Source organism: Enoplosus armatus, chromosome 10 (assembly GCF_043641665.1).
Source record: "Enoplosus armatus isolate fEnoArm2 chromosome 10, fEnoArm2.hap1, whole genome shotgun sequence".
NCBI classification, from domain to species: domain Eukaryota; kingdom Metazoa; phylum Chordata; class Actinopteri; order Centrarchiformes; family Enoplosidae; genus Enoplosus; species Enoplosus armatus.
Genome location: NC_092189.1, coordinates 7,059,324 through 7,074,809, shown reverse-complemented (window position 1 = coordinate 7,074,809; position 15,486 = coordinate 7,059,324). Strand labels below are relative to the sequence as shown.

The 15,486-nt window shown below is 41.8% G+C and overlaps 2 protein-coding genes across 2 annotated transcripts; one reads left to right on the top strand and one right to left on the bottom strand.

The window, feature by feature from the left end:
* The first annotated feature begins 824 nt into the window (after positions 1-824).
* Positions 825-8,174, top strand: hmmr (hyaluronan-mediated motility receptor (RHAMM)). Its single transcript, XM_070913448.1, has 20 exons — positions 825-896; positions 1,167-1,265; positions 1,365-1,441; positions 1,561-1,638; positions 1,817-2,005; positions 2,157-2,243; positions 2,373-2,484; positions 2,603-2,668; positions 2,869-2,942; positions 3,050-3,120; positions 3,203-3,549; positions 3,643-3,791; positions 3,891-4,126; positions 5,153-5,269; positions 5,390-5,590; positions 5,690-6,415; positions 6,506-6,578; positions 7,180-7,356; positions 7,491-7,649; positions 7,766-8,174. Exons 1-20 carry the CDS (start codon positions 851-853, stop codon positions 7,805-7,807), a joined length of 3,126 nt encoding a protein of 1,041 aa, XP_070769549.1. The 5' UTR covers positions 825-850; the 3' UTR covers positions 7,808-8,174.
* Positions 8,175-8,589: 415 nt separating this feature from the next.
* insb (preproinsulin b) lies at positions 8,590-9,620 on the bottom strand. Its single transcript, XM_070913323.1, has 2 exons — positions 9,428-9,620; positions 8,590-8,735 (listed from the first exon to the last, which is right to left on the bottom strand). Exons 1-2 carry the CDS (start codon positions 9,615-9,617, stop codon positions 8,590-8,592), a joined length of 336 nt encoding a protein of 111 aa, XP_070769424.1. The 5' UTR covers positions 9,618-9,620.
* Between the last annotated feature and the right edge of the window lie 5,866 nt (positions 9,621-15,486).

Sequence of the window (15,486 nt, the reverse complement as noted above, 5' to 3'; positions counted from 1 at the left end):
AACTCCGACGTATTGTTCATTTAAAGGTTAATCTAGTAAAACTGAAGGTACCAATGTATCATCTCAAAACCTTAGCATGGCAAGTGTAATTTATTGTCATCAATGGCTCCATTTGTGACATGAGGCTTTGTTTATGATATTGTTGTACAAGTGACCATGTTTTGAAGTACAAAAAAAATGGAGAAAAAGAATATAAAATGTACAACAATGGTCCTGCAAAGGATTTGAAATTATGTTGTATTTCCATGAAATAAAAAATGTTTAACTGAAAACAAAAAGGAAGTTGTGTTTACGATATTGGTTTTCAATGGGTTCTACCTTTATGTGCTCCTCTTAAGTTAACTTAAGTTGTGAACAGACTCGTTTTTTCAGACTTAATTAGCTGTTGACTGACTGTCGTGCACACATAGTTTAATGACATGAAGAGAATTTAAGAAAGGTGTATATAAAACACATTGTGGGATTGTTCAAGGCGGACTTTGATATCTTTCAAAGCCACTATATGTAATGTATACTATAGTTATTACAAATACTTATATATATATATATATATATATATATATATATATATATATATAGTACTACGATACATGAATTTACACACATTTCAATCATTTATTTACTTATGTAGAAGCGGGTTTGGATGAAAATATGAGAGGAAGTCAAGGATGGGAGGGGCAGCGTCATCCAGGACTGGATGCCTATTGGCCACACGTACGTAAACGTACGTATGACGTTATTTTGAAATTTCAGCGGTGAAGCGTTTGTTGTTGTGTGTCATCGGGAGCTGCACTGCAGCCTTATCGATACGGTTGGAAATTGAAAATTAGCTACGTGCAGTGGATTAAAAATGTCTTTTTCAAGAGCCCCTTTGAAAAGGTTCAACGAGAACGTAGGTAAGTAACGTTTAAAAGCTAGTAGCGAGTAGCATGTTGGCAAATTATCCACCCAAGTTCAACGGTAGCTAAGTAGCTTATGTTAGCTGACACACATAGCGTAATTGCTAAGGAAACGTTAACTAGTTAGGATACACTTAATCAGTGTGGTATCCTACTAGGTTAATTGAAGTTAATGAAATCAAGTAAAAACAAAGCAAGCGGACGTAGGTTAACGTTAGATAAACTACCAAAGAAGTAACGTGGCTAACATTGTGCTGTTGGCCGAAGGTTGTGCCCCTCCACCGGGATCCTATGAGATTAAACCTGGGGACCTGAAGGGAGCTGCTTCCTTCGACAAATCTGATCGATTCAGACTTCTTAAAGCAGGTGGGTAAATCTGAGAAGCACAGTGCAACAAGGAAAGACAAAGCAACAAATGATATCTAAAACATCACGTTCATAACTTCTTTTCGTCTGTGTCTCCAGCTGCTCTGCCACCTCCATCGCCCTCCAGAAATGCCCTGATGTCACCTGTTCGTAGGACTCTGTCAGTTGATGGTCTTGTAAGTTTTCTCATATGTCAGCATGCAATAACGACCCTTAGATGGCTCAATAACAGAGCTGCTAGTCCTACAGCTGCTCCTGTCATCAGACTAACCCTCTGTGTCTTGTGAAAACCCAGGTTGAAGGGTCGAGTGTAAAGAAAGAGAAGAACTGCATGACCATGGAAAGGAAGCAGCAGAAGCTCTTGGAGAAAGAGGTACACTTCATGAAAGGAACATTTGTGCTATATGTTTACCACAGAAATCTTATCATTAGTCTTCTGTAATCAGTGGCTTGTGTCCTTTAGTCATAACTAAGCAACATCAGCAGATGTTCACATTGTCATTGTTCCTGTTACTACAGGTATTCATGACCTTAGCTTTGTGTCCTTCCAGATAAGGTCCCTGGTTCAGCAGCGAGGGGAGCAGGACCGTCGCCTGCTGGCTGTAGAGGAGGAACTGAAGAAGGTGGAGGCCAAGCTGCTGGCTGCTGTCAGGGAGAAGACAGGCCTTGCTGCCAATGTTACCACCCTTGAAAGACAGCGGGCTGAGCTGAAGAAAGTCAACGAGTTCCTAAAAAACAAGGTGTGCTTGTTTGTTTTTTTATGTTTATATTTAGGCTTTAGTGTATTTAGAAACATCTTGTCTTGATTACTTCTGGATGAGATGTGTCTTAGGTGCTTTTTATTTCTTAGCAGTGCTGCACAGAAAGTGTGACTGAGTACATGTTTTTTAGGTTTCTGCTGACACTACAAAAAAGAGAATCAATTCTCTCACAATGGAGTTGATGGAGGCCAGGAACACTTTGGATGTTAAAAACAAGGTATGACTTATGTACACTTACTTCCTTTATTATTTAATAAAATCCCTCATCTTCAGAGTTTATGAGCCCATTTTCAGCTGCAGTAGATGCTGATGCTTATGTATAGTGTGTGTGTGTGTGTCCGTCCAGGAATTAAGTATCCTGCAGGTTAACACAGAAGGCCAACTGAAGGTGCTCGAAACTAATCTCCAAGCTGCCAGAGCTACTGTCACTGCTCTAAAGGACAGGAATAAAGACATGGGTAACACATAAAGTGCTGCTAGTGAAATTAACATGCTTGCATGTATAAAGCATACACATTAGATGAACAGCAATGATGAAGTAACCAGGGCTGTATTGTGATTTTTACCTTTTTACAGAGAACCTTCATCAATTGACCAAAACCCAGAATGAAGAGCTGGAGAACGAGACTGCTAGATTGCATGGTAAGTTCTGTGTATGGCCTGGTTTTTCCTTGACACACAGTTGCCAGATTTTCCAGCCTGCCTTATGCACAGATGCATGTTTGTCTGTATTATTGCCCTTGATGTACAAATAAACATCACAGGTAACGGTGCTCCTGCTTGTGTTTGGCGGGTCTGCTTCCTTATACTTCCACCCATAATTGTGTGTTATATTCTTCCAGCTGTGATACGGGAGCTGAGGGAGGAGATCAGAGTGGTGCAGGGATACCTGGACGAAGCCAATGACCAGATCCAGGTATATACTAGGCCTATAAGAGCAAATCTTACAGAAGTGGACATCTTTCTTCCCTCTTCTAGTCATACTTTTTGAAAGACATGCATGAACCGTTTGTATTTTTGTAGGATCTCCGCTTGAAGCTCCAAGAGAAGACACAGGAGAACACTGTTTCTCTTTCCCAGGTGGAGAAAGTGAAGTAAGCAAATACCTAATGGTTCAAGCCAAGCAAGTTAGATCTCAACTGTATACCATGACACTCATTTGTCACTTTTCCACAGGCAACTAGAGTCTGAGTTAGAAACCACTCGAGATGTGCTGAGACAAAAAGAGGAGGAGGCGCAGAAGTACCAGCAAGAGCTGCAGGCGTCAAAGAAAGCATTAGTGAGAGTGGAGAAGAGTTTGGAGAACCAAGAGCTGGAGCTGAAGTCTTTGCAAAAGTCAGCGAGCGACATGAAGGAGCAAACAAAGTCAGCCAACCAAGAAGTTCAAGACTCTCAAGCGACAGTTCGACAGCAGGAGGCAGAGCTTGCTAGACTGAGGGAGGTGCTCAGGAGGACAGAGAAGGAGCTGGATGAGAGAGTGGCGCATCTTGAACAGAGGTATCTGTTCTCTGAGGAAGAGAGAAGTACGTTCGCCAAGATCCTATCGCCATGTTAATTTGAATTGCAAAAGTAAATTGATGGCTATGTGATGTGTATATATATTTTTTGTTTTTTAGGCAAGACTCAGGAGCAGGGGCTGAGGAGAGTGGAGGAGTTGAAAACGGAGCTCGTCCTACTAAAGGAGGCTAAAAAAGATGAGAGAAAGAGACAGGATCAGCTCCAGCAAGAACATGCTACTCTTACCGAGGAACTGACCAAAGAGAAGGTTACACAAACGTTTTTTTCTGTCTTACATGAGCCATTCTTTTTCGATTCAGTGCAGAATCGCCTAAAGCTGTAACTGACTCTTTTCTCTCTTCTGCAGGCACTCGTGGACTCCCTGTCTGTGCTGGTGGAGCAGGAGAGGGAGGAGTCTGAGGAGAAGTTGAGACAGCTAAAGGAAGAGCTGGAGGAGGTGCTGGGAGAGCTCGCTCTCTTGGAGGATCAGGAGCAGAGGAGGCAGGAGGTGGCGGAGAGTAGTGAGGAGGCCCTCCAGAGGCTGCAGGAGGAAAACGGCGAGCTGGAGAGACAGCTGAGTGATACCAGGGCACTGTTGGAGAGGTGAGCAACCGAAGGCCAAGCATACTGATAAGAAAAGAAAAGGTAAAGGTAAAACTTCCATTTCCAGCTCAAGTATCAAGATTTGTTTGGAAGTCATACAAGAAAGACGTTCTCCACCACACTTGCAAAACAGCTTTTTTTAAATTTGTTTGCCACTGCCTGTCTGTTACTATTTAGAGCCACAGACAGCTGGGAGCATGTCCCAGCATTCACCGAGTACAAAGTAGAGAAAAATAATTGACAGGTTGCCAGTCTGTCACGGGTCTGACACAGACAGTAGGTCGCTGTCTATTTCTGTTTATGACCAGTTTCAAGTTTGTGAGCCACCTCACTACCTCTTCTTTGGAATGTGAGGGGCACCAGGGCACTTGGAGGGGAACATGTTGTTTTTTGTTTTCATTAGACAGTTGAGAGTAGAGACAGAGGGAAAAATAGTCAACAAACATCTTGTGTCAAATTTGAACTACAACTAAAAAAATCTGTTGTTTTCTGGATTATTCGATAATTGTTTAGTCTATGAAATGCTGTAAAGTAGAGAACACAATACAGGAGGACTCCTTTTGAATGTCTAATTTTTTCCGACCAGCAGTCCAGAGCCCAAACATAGTCAGTTTACCATCATGCATGACAAACAAAGCAGCAAATAGTCACATTTGAGAAGCTAGGAACCAGATAATATTTGGCATGTTTTGCTTGTAAGACTGAAATGATTTATTATTATTATTATTATTGATGACTATTTGAATTGGCCAATTGTTTCAGCTCTGCTTACAAAAACATTATTAAAGCACTACTCTGTTGTGCAAATTCATCATTGACGGAAGACTTTTGTATTGATGTACTGACATCATGGACCAGTATTTTAGAAAATGTTTATTGTTTTAACTTACATTTCCACAAGCATTAGAGTTTTGTAAAATTACCGAAATAAAAGGATGTGAAAGCTTATGATTAGTTCTGTGTTTTAGAGCAGTAAAGTCAAGATACCTACTTTCAACACATCCAAACTGTGCTTGTCATTTTTAGTAAGAGCAATGATGTGGCTGCTTTAAAAGAGGAGCATTTAGCCGCCATGAGAGAACTCCAAGAGGCGCACACCAGCTCACTGGGCAAGATGGCTGACATTGTCACAGAGCTGGAAAGGTGAGCGCTCGAGCCTCAGTGTTTCTTGAAGTATTCCTGGAATGGAGTCAGTTTGATTTGTGTTCAGCTTAACATTCTGTCAGCGTGTACAGTTCACAGGCTGCTTGTCTTATTTTTCAGCGCCAAAGAGGCTCTGAAGGGAGCAGAGGGAAGACAGAAAACGCTGGAAGCGGAGGTGGAGAGAGTGACCCAGCAGATGGAGGAGGAGATGGACAAAGTGATTCAACAGAAGGAGGAAGAGATCAATGGCATGAAGGAGGGGTTAGAGGACCACCAGGAGAGACAGTTAGCTGAAGTGAAAGCCAGGGAGGAGAATTCAAGGTATGCTTCAAATTCACTTTCAGTCTGTGTTGAAATAACTGTCACTATTCCACCTTTTCTTTTCTTTTTTAATATTCCCTTTTTTCCCTGACTTGATAGGATGTTGCTGGAGGTGAAGACTCGCCTTGCACAAAAAGATGAGGAGATGAAGGCCACGGAGGCGAGCCACACTGCCCTGATCAGTCAGCTACAGCAGGAGCTACAGCTGCAGATAAAGGAGAGAGAAGAGGCATTGGGGCAACTAGAGGAACAGAGAGGTCAGAGCATCACTCTGCTCCAAAAGGAGAAGGAAAAAGCACAGGAGCTGCGAGAGGAGGTCTGCCAGGAAAAAGGGGAAATAATGGAGCAGCTCCAACAAGAAAGAGAAGAGAGAGTTAAAATCCAGACAGCCCTTCAGGAGGAAAGGGGGGCATTGGAGGTTGAAAGGAAAGACCACCAGCAGGTCAGGTCAGAGGTGCTCAGACTACAGACCGAGCTTGAGAGAGTAGACAAGGAAAAGAGGAATTTTCTGTCTCAAGTAGAGCTCAAGGACCAGACCAGGCTTGCTGTTGAAAATCAACTAAACATGGCAGAGCAGGAGAGAAAGCAGCTTCAGTCTCGCCTGGATGAGGTTGAACAAGGGGGTTTGAGCTTCCAGGCCCAATTAGACCTTACGGAGGAGAAGACACTGGCTCTGCAGCGTGAGCTGGAAGAACAACGACAAGACAGACGAGCTCTGCAGGCGCAGGTAGAGGTACTCGCACAGGAAAAGGTTACGTTGCAGTGGGAGATGGAGGAGCAGCGACAGGAACTCCAAAAACAAATAACTGAAGCACGGGAGAAAAGGTGAGCAAGATTGGATTTTTTTATTGTTTCTTTCTCCCTTTTTTTTCTTCACAATTTGCAAGCTTTAACTTGTCATTTCTTTCTTCTTAGCTCCCCAAGGTCAGAGACGGAACACTGGAGGAAACAATATGAGGAGCTGTTTGCGAAAGTCAGGCCCTTCCAGGTCAGTCGTGTCCACATAAGTTTAAGTAGCCCAGATCATCTTTCATTTAAGCTGCACTCATTAATATTTTTATATTAACGGTGGGAAAAAAATACTAACAAAACCACAGATAACTATTCTCTGCTGTTACACTCAGCTTTAAGGAGCATTTTAGTGTCTTTCAGCTCATTGGTTTGGTTTTACAGGCTGCAGCTTCACTGTTTCGATTCAGTCTCCCTGCTTGTTTCCGTCCCCAGAACACTGTTTTTTGTTTTTGTTTGTTTTTTTGCTGAAAACAGCCGACAACAGCAGACTGATGAAGTTAGTGTCCAGCTGGTAAACATAGCGAAGAGCTGGATGATTTCCCTCAGGACTTTGAGTTCTATTTCCTGGCTAGAAATACCCCAAATGAATGCAGTTGCTCCATGTCTGGATGTGTAAATGGGCATGTTGTTTGCTAACATGTTCGCCATATAAAGGTGATAATGCTGTATGTCATTGTTGTGTTTACAGCTGGTTGAGCTGAACCCAAGTGGCCAAAGCAATCAATTCCTGCAGGTCTAAGTGGAAACAAATGGATGAGTTAAAGCCTCTCAATGTTCATGTTGATGTGTGCCCACAGGAACAGCTCAATGCGTTTGCAGCAGAGCGAAATGCACTACTTAATGAAAATGGAGCGAACCAGGAGGAGTTAAACAAGTTGAATGATGCGTACGCTCGCCTGCTGGGCCACCAGAACCAGAAGCAGAAGATCAAACATGTGATGAAGCTGAAAGATGAGAATATCGCCCTAAAACAGGTGATGCATCAGCACCACTGTCTGCTTCTCAAACCCCACACACGCACGTTTTGTCTCAATGCTCAAGTGCCTGTACTTCATCCACATTTCGTTTTTCTGGCTGTGTGTGTGTGTGTGTGTGTGTGTGTGTGTAGGAGGTGTCTAAGCTGCGGTCTCAGGTGAGCCGGCAAAAGAGTGATCTGGAGCAGCTGAAGTCAAAGCTCCCTGGTGCTCCTCGCCGCAGGTTTGATCCCAGCAAAGCTTTCCAACACGACAAGGAGAATATGCAAACTGAAACAACTGAACCCCTTAAAGTGAGTCTCACTGCAACACCCTGAACCTATATAGGAGCAGAAGTTTGGAGTTATTTGATTTTTGCCATTGCTGAGATATTTGTGCTGAAGTCTAATTCTTTGTTTGTTTTTGTCAGGAATTGATGCGTAACGGAGCTCTTCAACCAGACGACAACTGACAACCAATTAGCTGCCAAATTTAATTTCTATGATTTGGCCTTTTGAATACTTATCAGTCTCTAACTCAGAGGCTTTTTAATCTGGATTTGTACTAATAATTCTGCATCAGTTTTATCAGTAATTGATCATTCTTAACTGTTAACGGTATTCCCACATTCTGATGTTTTACACCATTTTTTTGTGTCAATTTGTTACATAGTGAGGACATATGGATTTTAAAAAATGTGTGTGTGTGTGTGTTTGAAAATAATGAGGAAATAGGTTCCAGAGAACAGAAGCATAGTCAGCATAAACGTTTGGGGATTTTATCCTTCTACCTTCCTTAGCAATTCTTAGGGTAGCAGAACCAGTAACTACTTCATGTGGGATAGCTCTTTTATAAATCTTTCTTCCTTGTAAATAAAGACAGATTTTAATGCTCTTCTTAAACAAAAATGTTGCACAGATTTATTTACTTTCCAAATGTAAAAATGTGTGCTTTTTTTTTTTTTTTTTTTTTGCTTGGGTCTTCTTGGCCATGTCTGTCTTCGGCCAGTAGAGAGCACTGTAGGACTGCAGCCACAGGTTGGAGTAAAGCAAAATGCTATTACCAGCCCTATTTCATCCACACTATATATACTAGCTACAAAGAACAAATTCACATCTTTGCAGAGAGGAGCCCTGGGTTATAGGTCATGAAGCTTTATTTCCTTCAGTTGATAAGACATAGCCAGCAAGTCTTGGGCCAGAAATTGACTTTTTTTTCTTTCTACAAGCTATGAGTGGTGCTAGTTGTGGAGTGTCAGTCGCAGTAGCCCTCCAGGTGGTAAATGCTGCATGGCTTATGGCAGCACTGCTCCACGATGCCTCTCTTCACCTTGGGCTCATCGTGGTCAGACAGAGTCCTCCACAGCCGCTGCTCCTGTCTGGCCCTTTTAGACAGGAACCCTTTTGAAGTGGAGAAAGTTTCCATAGCCCCGTGTTAAGTCCTGCTGCTGGTGTGCAAACCTCCAGTTCCTCAAACTACCATTTGGACTGTTCACACTTTAATGGAGACTTAATGGCTAGGTAATCTGATCTCCCCAATCCATTTAGTCTTGTTAGTCTCTACTTCAAGAGGAGATATGACGGAGCTCCAACAGGGGCATATCATAGCTTACACCTCTAAAGTTAACTTCAAAACATCAATAGAACGTTTGAGGCGGAACATCCAAATAATGCGTTTTGGGAATAACGTAATGAGGAATTTGTGGATTTCACAAGATTTGTGATTATTGCATTTGTCACATCATAGATGTTGAGAGCAACAATAAGCCAGCAAAAGTATGGCCACATCACTGAATTTAAAAGAGGCTGGAGACGGGCTTTGCACCCTAATGAAGGTTCGGACATAGGTTTAGTTCAGGGAAGTTTGCAGCATGTTGTCTAAACATTTTCCTCCAGCTAGAATCCAAATTGGTGTTCTCATTAGACTGAGTCTGAACTTTGAACATTGTGGTCAGAGTCAGCCTGGGGTTTCGGGGCAATGTCATGCTGTTCCTTTCTGAACTCCCACCATCAAGGGGATGCAATTAGAACTTATTTTACACAAGTCAAAACCAAAGAATTCAGAACTGCTCCCAGAGTTGATGTGGCCTTACCGAGCAGATGTTCCACATCCCGCTTGTGGGGTCGATTTGGACTGTAGAAAAAGCCCCGTTCTCCACATACGAAGTAGAGGGCGTCCACCAGGTGGGAGCCGCACAGGTGCTGGGCGGGGGCCGAGGACACCCCGGGAGAGAGGAGCACCAGCAGTAACAGCATGGGCACCGCCCATGGTACCCTGGCCATGAGAGAGAGAAACCCTTTTGGATAGAGCACAAAAAGAAAAGCTCACAAAATAATACATCTGATGAAATTTTTAGTATGCTAGGTTTCAAAGACAGAGTAACTGAATCCACCTATCAATACTTAATACTTCAAGGCCAGATGGTTGAAAGCTAAAGGATGAAGTGATGTTCAGATTTGATCAGACCTTTCTTGATGACACTCATTGACAGGCTTTACAAGACCACTTTCTTTTAAGAATGTTAGATATAGATATTTTACAATGTTCCTGTGAAATTCCCCCCCCCGATAGCTTCAGGCCTTGAGGGTACAAACTCCACAACTCATAATAAGGGCTTTGAAGGCAGCAGAAAATGTAACAGTTCATTCTGTCGAAGGCCAGGATGAAAAGCCACGGTGAAAACAAGGTCTGCAGAAAAGTCGTTGGATGGTATTTGACTCAAATCTCTAAATTGTCCAAATTAGCGCGAGCCCAAGCAGGTGAAAAGTGAAGAATGACGTCTTGATGACCTAGGTAGTCTTTACTGGGTTCTAAACTCCTGAAAGAATTGGATAGTTTTAAAGTTAATGTTATCTTTTCGATGCTGGACATTTCATAGTTCATTTTTGCAAACAGCCTTTTAGAGATCAGCCATCCAAGGTTATGTTTAATGTTATTTCTACACAGCTCCCATTGAAGTAAATTGAAAATTGATTTTATTTTGACTTTTTCTTTTTGCTTTACTTTTATCCCCAGGTGAGCCTTATTTTATCAAAGTACCATCTATTACAAGCTAAGAAAGACAGTCCCCAAATCATTGCCGTGGATACTGCCAGTGTATCCTCAAGGTCAGTTCCCACCTTGCAGTCCAGTTTAGCAGCTGTGGTGCTCAAGAGTGGGAATGATCTGTCCAAGATTACAGAATTGTTATTAGTGTTATTAGTTAAATCCCATTTGTGATGGATGTTCTCCCGGGTTGCAGGTTCAGCTCCATTTTCAAGGTGAAAAACATATTTAGCAGTCATCTAGAAACTATATAGACCTTTTGTGGACATCTTACAGTGTACTGCAGATTATTGGATTGAAAATGAATCATTTTAACAGTGTCTTTAACAATGCACCTGTGCCAGGCATTACAACATTGGCAGAGTGCTCTCTCTGGCCCGCCACTCCTCTATCCCTCTTGGCTGTATGCCATGCTCCTTGGCACAGTAGATTGGTTGAATTATAGATCCTGCCCGTGCTACTCTTTACTTTCATCCCTGGTTATTACACGCATAAATTTTAAAAGTTGAAATCTTGAGGGAATACAGAGAAACTTGCTTACCTGCGTGTGAGGCCTCGGTGCAGCAAGAGCAGCTGGGAGTTGATGAAAAGGGCCTTGGCCTTTAGGACTATACAGGCACTGAGAACATCTCCACTTGGCCACCTTTCCCCTTTATAACTCCCCACCTCCACCTGGCCTTTGTCAGCCTAAGTGGAAAACGCTAAGGTCCTCTCATTAACACCTTGACCTGTAAGCATGTTGATCTGCTCTTGAGTGGCACTAAGTCATTTAACGGCAGAGTTGGGATAAAGTTGAGAAGGCAGTCGCCCAGAGCGATACCCAGTTCAACCCCCACTGTGTTGTGGCCTGACTGGCAGTTCACACGCTGACAGACAAACACCATATGCCATGTCCTGATCACATCGTGTAGATTAGAGGACTTCCGGGCTCGTTGGTTAAGGTGGAGCTGTGTGCACAAATAATGACTCATGAGAATAGAGTTTTTTTCAGTTTGTCTCACAAAAGCAAGTCTGACTATAAGTTAGAAATGCCATAAAATATGCAGACTAAAATTATTATTAAGTCAAATATAATGATTATATTTAATAATAATTTTATCTATAGATATTTTTTACTTTCCTGGATGCATTGAGTGTATGTGTTGGTTTTTAGTTATAAGTTTAGTTAGTAGGTTATATGTCAGTTATGTTCTGAGCTCGTCTGTGATGATGTGATGTGATGAGAATTTTTACATTTTGTGACCGTATGCTCTGTTGGTGCTAATTTCTACACTGTTTTCAACGCAGCTTTGTATCAGTATGTGCAGATAATGTCAATACTAACTTGTTTGGTCCCCCTAAAAATTTAAGCAAATCTCTGTTATATATATTATATTCCATGCAAAGCTGCTGTGTTACGAAATGTGTTACATCCTAAGTGTAATTCTTGGGAGAAAAAAGTTATTTAGCTGCTTTTGTCTTCTGCTCAAGCTTCATTTTATTACATAGGCCTCGACTCGTCTCTTGTCATGTGCAGCAGCTGTTCTTTATAATTTTAGTGTGCCCACAGTATCTGGGGGTGGGCCGAATTCTGATGAGAGGTGACATGCTGTATAATTTTATATCTAATGATAACTCAATTGTCAGGCCCTGAGGAAGCAGCACAGCTCTGTGCTATCACCTCTTTGCCTCTGTGGTTTAATTTCACTATTAATGTTTATAATTGATACTGGGTACCACTCCACGGACAGTGTGTTGTTGTAATGTAATCCACTGTAGAAGAACACCTATAGCTTAAAATAGAGCATACAGGAGACTATAAGAGGAAAATATCAATACTGACATATTTATGTAAATAAACTGGAATCAGTTCAGGGATCAGATTTTTTTTCCTCCTCATTTCCATTTTTTTTTGGCATGTAAAATATTATAACATAGACAGTGTGGAATTTGGTGCTGTACCACAGACAACAAAGCTCTGATTTTGTCACACTAAAAAATGTATTTTATAACAGTACTACCAAAAATTTGCTGCTTTGGGGGCAAAAACTAAGAAATCTTGAACAGTACTTATTCATTGTGTATGGAGCTCTGGCAGATATTACATCTTTCAGTGACTCTCAAGGGTCAGTTCTCCAGTTTTGTAGCTCTAGGAAATAGAGGCGCGTGCTCATGAATTTCAGCGGAACTGTCCTCGGAGCAGGAATAATGTGGTTTCTAAAAATGTGCCACGTTCCCCTTTTTAGCTGTCATTGCGGCGTTGAATTTAAATGCACTCACCAGCTGCGTGCTCACCCTGAAAAAGATCCAGTGGTCAATAAATCCAAGTACATTTTAAGAGATGAGATAGATTTCTGTACTTTTACTGTAACCTGAAGAAGTATTAAGGCCAAAAAGTCTTGAGATTGATAGAGCTATCATTTGTAATATACCTGCCATCAACTCCTGAAACTCTTGGATCATGTTACATTTCCAAAGCTTATTTGTGGTGCTCTATGTATGCAGATCTATATTTGCATGCTGCTACGATTTTCCTGTTTTTGTACTGCAAGGATCACATGGGCTGGGCACCTTTTTGTATATGACAATATAAACTGAAGCAGCTCAATCTGCCTGTAATGTTTGCTGCTGCAATGTCCACTAACAATAAAAATGCTCTACAAATAATCATTGGTGTTTCATACGTACCCTTTGAAATGGGAAAATGCAATAAACTTGCATCCTGACCTCTTACTGAGATTAATACGTAACCCAATCTAAACATTGCAGATATAGAATGAAATGCAATACCAACAGCTCCAAAACATCAAACGGGATCCTGAATGTTACATTCAAGTAGAGAAAGCTCCCATCGGTGTTACTTCTGGATAATTTTGCTTGTTTATACGGATCTCATGTTGGTATTGAGTTTTGATCCAGAAGATGCACTGTTTGATCAAAGATCCAGTTTTTTTCCCCTGATGGATCACAGAGGGAGAGAGATTCATGATTTTATGGAAATTACAACAACCTTATTGATGTCATAGATGCTAATCTGTTGTCTGATATAAGTTGGGGAGGTAACTTATCGGTACCAGTGTTGCAGAGCCTACATAGAGTGGAAATATAATAATACACAATAAAACATCTCAAAGGGGTTCATCCTGATACGATAAATGTGACTGTAAATTACATTTTTACAGTAAACATACGTTTACATTCTGATGGAAGAATTCAAATTCATTTTTGGTCACTCCTGATGTTTTGATGATTTAATTATTGCCTTTGTGTGGTAACAAGCCAGAAAACCAGAGCCAAAAAATTCTTCATGGAAGATTTTTACCCAGCACTCTCAGAGACTAATTAACCCAAAGTTCAGCTTGTTGTTCATTTATTTCCAACAAGGGGAATAGAAGCTGTTTCTAATGAGATGACTGTAAAAATCTTGTAAGTTTTTGATGTATAATAACATTTTATCAAGCTGACATGATCAGACAAAGTAAGACAAAGAACATCACTATTAGGGTGTCCATGTGTGTGTCAAAGGGCACTGTAAAAATGATCTGAAGCAGATGTTCGTTTCCTTTAAATGAGACATTTTAGCTAAATGACAGTAGAGCGGAGGGCAGGCCTTTCAAAACCTTGCTAATGAAAGGAGGGTCTTTGGAGGAATGATAAAAGGGAAAGGTGGGAAGAAAGCTATCCAGCACCTTGGCACTGCAATTTGAGAAGGTGTTAAATGTAGAACCAGGAAAGGTCCAACTTTGCCATGCTTTGAAACTCGTTCCTCGAGGGAACCGAGCAAAAGAGGCTGCGAACAACAGGCACATTCCCTCCCCGGTCGCATGGCTGCTTCAAATGCGCACATCAAATAGCAGAGGACTAGCAGACGCCCTAGACGTGCAGAGACAGACAGAAGTTGGGTGGAAAGTCGGCTGGATCCCTAAGGTGGAGTTGCGTAACTCGTCTTCTCTTCTACAGCGTTTGAGGAGATAAAAGGGAGTGAGGAGTTCAGCCTAGTGAGATGTTGTTAATCTGCTCTGATAGAGAGCCTTTTTTACTCCCATAATTATCCCTGACTTTCTGAGGATGGAAACTGAGGAGACTTAGAACATCAAAAAAAAAAAATCGTTGACTGACGCAGCAGACAACAGAAACAGCTTGGATCATTATGTTTTTATGTGAGTTTGAACCGTAAGAAGGCAGAAGTAATGAGACAGATTTCCATAAGTCAACTCTGAGAACTGGATACTGATACAAAGGCTACATGAAGATTCATCTGTGCTTAGACGGAGCAAATCTTTGAATACTGAATGACTGCCATTAAAAAAACGCTGCGGGCCACAAAGGGAACGCATCAAAAAAAGTTGAGAACTTCTTTTTTTTTTTTAATCTTTGGCAAAGGCAAACAGTTTGGACTCTGGCAGGTCAAGCAGGCCCTGTCATATGCAAACATTGTCTCATGCAAGCGTGCGCATACACACAAAAGACAGGCTGGACACGTCTGCCTGTTCCGGACACCGCCCTCCATGTGTGTCACGGCCTGCTGGCTCAGATCCATGACAGAACGCCACGGACTTTCAGAAATCGCTGGTGTGTGTGTGTGTGTGTGTGTGTGTGTGTGACTGTGAGTGAGAGGAAGAGGGCTGCCCTGGTGTCTGCACTCTCTTGTCCTGCCAGTGACAGTCACTAATGCAGTACTAACCTCTGTCATGACCTACTTTGCTATGCCACCTCTGTCCGGACCCTTTCAGAACACACACACACATGCATACATTAACGATGAATATAAGGAATGAAATCTCTCCGTAATTCCAAAGACATTTTTTAAAAAACTGTACTTGATTCATAGCACACACACACACGCACACAGACATTTGAGCAGATTAGAATTAGAAGTTGACAGGTTGGGTTGGGGAACAGTGCTTGGTGAGAGCAGGGTTTGACAGCTGAGAAAATGACTGCATGTTATAAATGTGACAAGTCCCCAAGAGGGAGGTGAGGTAGGACAGAATGATGGCCAGTTTGATTTTCAGACCAGAAAATAGATTTCTATTTAAACCCTCATGTGACCGGCCTTTTCGAGTTGAGCTCAGCGCGAGACAAGAGAGTTCAATTTAGAATTGGCATTTTTCTAGTTTGCGTGAG